Raw genomic sequence first — 9,634 nt, 5'->3', positions numbered from 1 at the left:
AGCTGTTTATTTGGGATCATGTTATGCATCTTCAAAAAGCGATATAAGAGAAAATATTGGAAAAGATATTTCAAAATAAGAATTACCTTGAAGTAATTCCCATAATTAATGGGTAACATTTTTGTGTATGTATTTTGACTTTTTATTGTAAAAATAATGTATTTTCATTGTAGAAAGTTTTTTTTAAAAAGTAACAAGTACAAAAAAGTAGTGTTATATAACTTTTAATGGAAAATGTCAAATAGATACAAAAGTATAAATCGGGTTGGCAAGTGAAATACAGGCCAAAATTGGTCCCACCACCTGTTTTTGCACAGCCCAAATGTTAAGAATGATTTTTACATTTTTAAATAGTGAAAAGATGTAAAAGGGTAATATCTAATGACATAAGAAAAGTATGTGAAATTCGGATTTTATTGTCCAAACAGTTTGGAACACAGCCACATGCACTGGTGCTTGGCCCCCTGGTGGCGGCTTCATGCCACTACTGCCAAGTGGCAAGAGAGCCCCATGGCTGGAAAAGCCAGCAATCTTTACCATCTGCTCCGAGCCCGGCTTCACTCCCCAGTGTGTACCTATCCTTGCAGCCTCAAATTCCCGGCCAATCTTGTTTCATTTATAGTTACTCCCAGCCCCACGGATTCAAAGGAAATCCCAGACATCCTATAATTTCATCTTCATGTTGAAATTTAAAAAGTTTGAAAATTCACCAAGATGTAATATATATGCACCAAACATCAGAGCCCAAAATATATGAAACAAACATTGACAGAATCAAAGGAAGAAATGGATAGTTCTACAGTAAGAGTAGGAGACTGCAGTAGCCCACTTTCAGTAACGGATAGGACAACCAGACAGAAGATCAGTTGCAAGACAGAACTTGAACAGCATCATACCAGCTGGACCTAACAGACACAACAGCAGTACACACGTTTTTCTCAAGTGCAAATGGACCTTTCTCTAGGATAGACAGTATGTTAGACGACAAAACAAGTCAACAAATTTCAAAAGACTGAGGAAATAAAATATCTTTTCTGGCCACAGTGGGATGAAACTAGAAATCAGTAACAGACGAAAAACTGAAAAGTACACAATTATGTGAAAATTAAACAATGCTCTCAACCAGCAGATTAATGGGGAACTCACAAGGGAAATTAGAAAATATCTTGCGGTAAATGAAGATTTAAACGTAACATACAAAAAAACAGGTACAGTCAAAGCAGTGGTAGGAGGGAAATTTGTAAATGTAAATACAACTATTAAACAAATTAATTAAGATCTCAAGTCAACCCTAAATTTACATCTGAAAGAACTAGAAAAAGAAGAGCAATCAACCCAAAGCCAGCAGAATGGAGGATATAATAATAATAAAGATTAGAGCAGAGACAAAATAGAGAACAGAAAAGCAATAGAGAAAAATAAATGAAACCAAGAGTTTGTTGATAGCTAAGAGTGACTAAGAAAAACAACTAAAAACCAGAAGGAGACATTACAACTGATTTTACAGAAATAAAAAGGATTAAGAGTACTATCAGCAATTACATATCAATGAATTGGATAACCTAGATGAACTGGACAAATTCTTAGAAACACACAGCCTATCAAGATTGAATCATGAAGAAATGGAAAATCTGAACAGACCTATGCTAGTCAAGAGCATGAAGTAGTAAAGAAAAGCCTCCCAAGAAAGAAAAGCCCAGGGCCATATGGGAATTCTGCCAAACATCTGAAGAATTAAATCAATTCTCCTCAAACTCTTCCAAAAAACTGAAGAGGAAAGGACACTTCCAAATGCATTCTATGAGGCCAGCATTATTCTGATACCAAAACCAGACAAAGACACTATAAGAAAAAAACACCACACATCAGTATTCCTGATCAAGATTTTTTAAAATCAATATTCAACAAAATACTGGCCAAGAGGATTCAGTGGGACATTGAAAGGATTACACATCATGGCCAAGTAAGATTTACAGCTGGTATGCAAAGATGTTTCAACATGCTCAAGTCAATAAATGTAATGTGTATTACATTAATAGAATGAAGGAAAAAAATGTGATCTCCATTGATGGAGAAAAAGCATTTGAGACAATGTCATGCCCTTTCATGATAAAAACTCAACAACTGGGAATAGAAGGAAACAACCTAAAATAGAGGCCATATGAAAATCCCACTGTAAACATCATATTCAATAAGACTGAAAGCACTTTAAGATCAAGAACAACACAGAAATACCCTGTCTCACCACTTCTATTTAACACAGTACTGGAGTCTTAGAGCAATTAGGCAAGAAAAAGAAATAAAAGGCATCCAGACTGGAAAGGAAGAAGCAAAATTATCTGTTTGCAGATGACATGATCTTATATGTAGAAAATCCTAGTGTCCATACATATACAAAAAAAAATTTCAGTAACACTGCAGCTTACAAAATCAACACAACAAATCCATGATATTTCTATACAATAACAAGCAATCTCAAAAAGGAAATTTAAGAAAATTCCATTATAATAGTAACAAAAACCTGAAATATTTAGGAATAAACTTAAGGAAGCAAAAGACTTGTACTTGAAAACCATAAAACACTGCTTAAAGAAAGTAAGGTCAACACAAATAAATAGAAAGCAATCCCGTGTTTATGGATTGGATACCTTAAGATGTCCATAGTCCAAAGCAATCTATAGATTTCATGCAATCTCTATCAGAATATCCCAGTGGCTTTTTTTTTCCATCCTGAAACTCATATGGAATCTCAAGAGACCTCACACAGCCAAAATCATCTTGAAAGGGAACAAAGTAGGAGGTCTCTCACTTCCTTATTTCATAACTTATGACAAAGCTACAATAATCAAAATGGTGTTGTATTGAAACAGAGACAGTCATGTAGACCAATGGAACAGAATAGCAAATCCCCAAATAAACCCTTGCACATATGGGTCAAATGATTTTTGATGGTGCCAAGACCATTCAAGGGAGAAAGGACAGTCTTTTCAACAAATGGTGCTAGACAAGTGGACATCCACATGAAGCTAGATCTACCTCACACCATATATAAAAATTAAAATAGATCAAAGGCCTAAACTAAGAGCTAAAACTAAAACATTTAGGAGAAACATAAGGGAAACTTTTAACAACATTGGATTTGGCAGTGATTTCTTAGATATGACACCAGAGGCACACACAGGTAACTAAAACAAAGAAACAACTTCTGTGCATCAAAGAACAAAACAGAGTGAAAGGCAATCCACGGAATGGGACAAAGTATTTTAAAATGATATATTTGAAAAGGGTGAATACCCAGAACATATAAAAACACACACCTGATTGAAAAATGGACAAAGAGCCCAAATAAGACATTTCTCCAAAGACGACATATAAACGGCCAACAAACAGATACTCAGCATCACTAGTCATTACGGAAATGCAAATCAAAATCTCAGCAGGATACCACTTCACACTCATTAGGATGGCAATTATTAAAAACAGGTGTTGGCAAGGATGTGGCAAAACTGGAACCTTCAGTGGGAATGTAAAATGGTGCAGCCACCGGGTAAAACAGTTACGGCAGTTCCCTAAGAAATTAAACATAGAATTGCCATATGATTGAAAGCAGAGACTCAGATATTTGCACACCCATGTTTACGGCAGCAATATTCACAATAGCTAAAAGGTGGAAGCAACTCAAGTGTCCTCAACAGATGAGTACACAAACAAAATGTGGTCCATCCATAGAACAGAGTATCACTCAGCCTTAAAAAGAAATCCTGACACATGCTACAACTTGAATAAACCTTGAGGAGATTATGCTAACTGAAATAAGCCAGTCACAAAAGGACAAATCCCTTCTGATTCCACTCATACGAGGTCCCTACAGAAGTCAAATTCAAAGAGACAAACAGAGGCTGCCAGGGGCTGGTGGATGGGGAATAGGGAGTTGGTGCTTAATGGGTACAGAGCTTCAGTTTTACAAGATGACAAAAGTTCATCTTGTAAAGTTGAACTTGTGGATACATGGTAGAGAAGGTTGCACAGTATGAATGTATTTAATGCCACTAAATTGCACACTTAAAATAGGTAAGATGGTAAATTTCATGTGTATTTTAACATGTCAAATTCTTTTAAATGACATTAGAATTGACTACATAGGTTAGATAATAAAAACCAACTTGCCTTCATCTGTGCAAGTTTCTCAAATGATTATCAAATAAAAAGGAAATTTCCATGCAAAAACGACACAGTTGAGGTGTCTCCTGTATTTGACACAGATGTCCTCATTTTTTTTGCTCTCCCTTACTTAAACAGGAAGAACAAGAGCATTTCAAAGCAACCGCATCCTCAGTGAATGCTGGTTATGGTCCAAGAGCCAGCCCAGGACCCCTGTGGCACCAGCAGTGCCTTCTCCTGCTTGCCCCTCCAGCTGGTGCTCTGGGCATCTCTATTCTTTGTCACTCTGTGGATTTGAGCCAGTGAGGTTTGGAAGGAAGAGGACCAAGTACAAAAAGGACAACTAGGAGGGTTAACAGCCTCTCCTAGGCATTCACGTGAAAAGCAATGGCAGATCCACGTGGCCTGTATTGGGGCAGGTGCCCTGGGGAGCAGCTCCATCTCACAGATGCTGAGGGCGAGAATGGCAGCAGCCATACACTGCATGAGTTTAGAGAGGACCGCTGGGGGTGCATGTGCAGGTGCCACGTTACCACCTAGAACACACTGTCTCATGCTGTGAGCCAGGGCTTTTTAGGCACACAATGATGTAGTTCCTGCTGAAATTCTGAAGGCAGAGGCTACAGCTGAGCAGCTCCTACCAGCTCAGTGGCATTTAGCCCATGGGACGCGGGGGGACACTGCTTTCCAAAGTTGAGGGTCTGCCTCCTCTATGCAGAAACAACAGGAAGGGATAAGGAGTGGGGCTTGAGTGAAGACAGAAGCAGCAATTCTGTTGAGATACACATGAGTGCAGGGTGGATGCTGGTGTCAGCCATAGAGGGCCCCAATGGCTGGTGCTGGTTAGTCATGTATGCAGGTCCTTCTTTTTCCTCCTACCTGTTGCTAATCCCTTGGCTTTGCCATTGGGTAGCATTTGATAGGGACTAAAGGGAGGTGAGTGGTGTCCATCACGTGCACACATCATAATGAAGAGAGGGAGATTAAAAAGTCAAGTTTCATAAGGCAGGCTTGCTTCTAACTTTTTTCAGAGGGCAGCACCCCTTCCTTTTGATTATTCTGAAGATAAGCAGAACAGACTAGGTTTCACAGTCCATTTATCTACTAAGTTAGGCCTTCGCAATGAAAAGAAAAACCATTAAAAGGCATCTCTGGAGAAAATGGTCTTATCCTCTTAAAGGATAATTGAAGCTTCTCAGTGACTTCAAATCTTATATGGAGTTCTCTCAAACATTTAAAGAAGAATTAACAAGAAACCACCACAAACACTTCCAAAACACAGAAGAGGGAACACTTTCTAAGCTTATCCTATGAGATGGACACCAAAACCCAAGAGATCACAAGGTGGTGGGTGGCAGGTGGGGTGGGGGTGGGGGTCTTGGAACCAATCCCCCGTGGATACAGAGGGCTGGCTGTTCCAGCACACCAAATCTAACAGCTATGTATAAAAGGTATCATAAACCATGACTTAGTGGGCTTTGACCCAAGAATGCAAGGTTGGTTCAAGATATAGAAATCAGTCAATGTAATAACAGCACATGATCTTATGAAGGCCAAAAACCACATTATCTTAAGAGATGCAGAAAAAGCATTTGACAAAATCCACACCCTTTCATGATAAAAACAAACTAGAAATAGAAGGGAACCTCCCCAACCTAATAGAGGGTATCTATGGAAAACCCAGGGTTAACATCATAGTTAATGGTGAGACTGAAAGCTTTCCCCTAAGATGAGGAACAAGACAAGGATGTTCACTCTTGCACTGCTATTCAACATTGTACTAGAGATTCTAGCCAGCGAAACGGGGCAAGAAAGAATAAAGGACATCTAGACTGAGACGAAGAAGTGAAACTGTCTATTCATAGATGACATGATTTTGTACACAGCATCAGGAATCTACAAAGGTGTTAAAAGAGCTGATAAATCTTATATGACAGTTTGGTTCTAAAAGCAGCATTTAAGGCAAAAAACTGTTCACAGATGGTTAAATTTTTTCCATAAAGTAGACGCAGTTTGCTGTGTACAGCCCTGTAAAGTACGCACACACAGTGCATACAGAGAGCCTGTACATCATGCAGTAAACCACGACAGCTACAAATCTGTCTGCTCCTGAGAGGCTACTGCATGGCTTTCCAATTTGTGTGTATTCATAAATTAGGTGAGGAATGTGACTTTTTGACTCAAAATAGGCAAAAGGAAATTGTAACTGGGTGTCAAGAGACACCAGCCCTGAGTGAGCAGCGCAGACTGAGAACAGGTCCGAGAATGACTGGAGATTCTATCTTGAGAGTGTCTGGCATTGCCTTTCACAGGAGTTATGGGCAAGTGAAACTTACTGCCTGGCTTTAGGCTCTTGGGGTCCTGAATTATCTACTTCATTGTAATGAAGGCATCAGAATGTAACGTAATCTCACAGGAGTGGCATCCCTACTTTTGGAAGGCCCCCTGATAGAAACTGTATTCAAAAATACCATTCCAAAGTGGAGATCTATGATTTCTCTTCTCATCTCTGTTTGGTGTTGTCTGATCTTCTGTAAATAACTGATCAGTGCCTCAAAATTGTCTTTATTCTGTCCTTATACCCTCCATTAACCTTTCAATCTCTCCCCAGCAATGTAAGCCATCCCTGCTTACCTGCCCAGCTCCCACAGCTTGTCCCTCGAACGCACCTGCAGGAGGCTGTGACCCATGCAGTGGCAATGCGGCTAGCTGTGTCCATGGCCTGTGGAAATATGCCAGCCCAGCAGAACAGCTGGAATCCTACACTATTAATATGGTTATGTTTTCCAAGCAAGTACTGCTCAATTTATACAAGTTAAATGCACATCTGTGATTTGATAGCACAGCTGAGAACTGTTATAACATCTAACAATTAAATGACAATAACAGTATGTGACAAATTAGGGGAAAGAATCACAACTTCAAAAGGATAGTTTCCTTTTAAGAAGAAACTAACATGAAAAAAGACTAACATCCACCCCAAAAAACAGGCAAATACCACATTAATTTACCAAAAACAATAAAAGCAAATGGATAATAAATATATGGAAATATTCAAGCTCACAATTTATCATACATCAAATTCTTCACGTATTAAAACAGCACCAACAGAAAAAGAAATACCTGTGCTTCAGGGATAATGGAAACTCAATGTACTTACTCCCTTTCCTAGATTAGAACAATTTCTTTTTTCAGCTGGATGCGGTGGCTCATGCCTGTAATCCCAGCACTTTGGGAAGCTGAGGCAGGTGGATTGCTTGAGCTCAGGAGTTTGAGACCAGCCTGGGCAACACGGTGAAACCCCATCTCTACTAAAAATACAAAAAAACAGCTGAGCATGGTGGTATATGCCTGTAGTCCTGACTACTTGGGAGGCTGAGGTGGGAGGATCACTGGAGGCTGACGTGGGAGGATCACTTGAGCCTGGGGGACAGAGGTTGCAGTAAGCCGACATCATACCACTGCACTCCAGCCTGTGTGACAGAGCAAGACCCTGTCTCAAAAACAAACTCCAAAAAAATTTTTTCATGAACAATCTAGAAATATATTTAAAAGCCTTAAAATACGTTTGACTCATGATGTTGGCTGTACTACTGGTGGTTGTAAGGAGACGGCCACATTGTTGTGTGACGATGCTTATCATAGTTATTGATGCTAACGGCGAGACACTCAGGAACCCCAATATGTTGTGATGAAAAAGCCTGTTCCATCTGGGTGATTCTGTGGAGCTAATAAAAGCCAAGTTTCCAAATAACATTTAGGATATGGTTCTACATTTCTAAAAAAGGCAGGGTCGGGACGGGGGGCGTTGTGAAGTAACAGTGGTATACGGGACATTTATGGTCTCATGAAAAACTAACATATATTCGCAGAGGCCCCAGGTATTTGCATCGCCTCAGGAGAAACTATAATTTGACAAATAAATGCATTCTTGGACATTTGTGTCAGTTCACAGAAGTGGGGCTGAAAAATCCAGAATCTTTTTTTACTCCTATTTATAACGCTATAAAAGTATACTTTTTTTTATTATGCTTAAAGGAAAAAGTAGAAATGATTTGCTTGGGCTCCTTGACCCTATTCAAAAATGGAAATATACAACAATACATTTCTATCCTATGCCTGCTGAGGGGATTTTTCATACTCTTTTCAGCATGCACAATAATCTTTGGGTGGTGGGATTGATTTTCTAATTTTCTAAAATGGACATGCGTTATTTTAAAAACGAAGCAATCTTTTAAGGATTTAAATATCAAAATCACTAACATTTCTCAGTAGGATGCAAAACTGATGAAGTTTAAATCAATAGATAAACATGATTTATTACTTTGTCTATTAAAGTTGTTTCAACACAATTGAAGTTTAGACTGCACTGGGCTGTTCCCATCACAGTCCAGGATTATGCACAGACCAGCCCGCAACCCCAGCAGGGGTGCCCTGCCAGAACCTGTGCTGGATGCCTAGGAGCACAGAGACCACTGCCCGTTGTTGGGCTGCGTGTGCACAATTCATACCCCGATCCATAGTCCCTAAGACAAGAATGGCTGTCATTGCCCTGGGTTCACTTTCTATTCAAAGAGGACTCATTTGGGCACAGCCAATGTAGTAGTTAAAATGCATTTTGAGAAAAAATAAATATTCTGTACAATGTATTTACAAGGATCAAATGTTTTGTAACCCACCCCCAATTAGTATAAAATTGGGAAACTATAATTTGATAATTAAGAAGCATATTATTGGCCGTTAGTGTCAGGTCAACAAAGAATGTGGAGCTGACCACCTAAAATATTTTTGAACTATATATATATAGAGAGAGAGAACGCAAAATTTCACATTTTAATATGCTTAGAAGGAGTTTTTAAAGAAGTAGAAATGATTTCCTTGGCCTCTGACTTTCAGTGATGAAAATGCAACCATGCAGTCCCCCCTATGAAGAAGGGCAGTTCTTCCCAGGCTTTCTGGAAGCAGGGGCTTCCGAGGAGTCTCCACCCACCTCACAGAACACTCACTATGAGCCCTGCACAGACAGCAGGATTCACAATCTCCAACAGGGATGGCAGGGGCAGCCCTTAAAACTTGAAGAGGTCGATGAAGTGCTGCGGAGACACAGGCGTGAAGCAGCTGTCAGGGTCGGCCGCCGTGCAGGGGTGTCCTGAGTCCTGTGGGGAGGTGGGAGATGGTTAGGAGGGGGCCCCACCACCAGCCACACTCTAGTGATGGTGGTTGAGGGGTCGTCAGCTGCTTGTTGATGTGGACCCTGGGCCCCACCTCAGAGGTACACGGGAGATAACTTGGATGAGAATGACCAACACAAGGGCAGCCGCAGCCGATTCTACATAGAGGTTTCCCATGGAACTCCTGCTCAGGTAGGGCAGGAGACGGTGGCCCCAGGTCTGCCCTCCAGTGCCGAATCTGGTACTGAGTCAGAGGAGCCAGCTGCTGACACCACCCTGCACTGCCCTGGAATCTACAAGGC

At 40.3% G+C, this 9,634-nt stretch overlaps 1 protein-coding gene across 5 annotated transcripts in view; it reads right to left on the bottom strand.

Annotated features, from left to right (window-relative positions):
* Positions 1-208: 208 nt before the first annotated feature.
* FBXO25 (F-box protein 25) overlaps positions 209-9,634 on the bottom strand; it is a 71,600-nt gene continuing 62,174 nt past the window's right edge. For all 5 annotated transcript variants that reach the window (XM_034965594.3, XM_034965591.3, XM_055107359.2 and 2 more), the window contains one exon: positions 209-9,317. In XM_034965594.3, coding sequence (XP_034821485.1) covers positions 9,228-9,317 — 90 coding nt within the window. In that variant the 3' untranslated portion in view covers positions 209-9,227. The remainder of the gene's footprint in view (positions 9,318-9,634) is intronic.

Source organism: Pan paniscus, chromosome 7, assembly GCF_029289425.2.
Source record: "Pan paniscus chromosome 7, NHGRI_mPanPan1-v2.0_pri, whole genome shotgun sequence".
In the NCBI taxonomy this organism is placed as follows: Eukaryota; Metazoa; Chordata; class Mammalia; order Primates; family Hominidae; genus Pan; species Pan paniscus.
The sequence above is the reverse complement of the archived record's forward strand: the minus strand, read 5'-3'. Positions and strand labels throughout refer to the sequence as shown.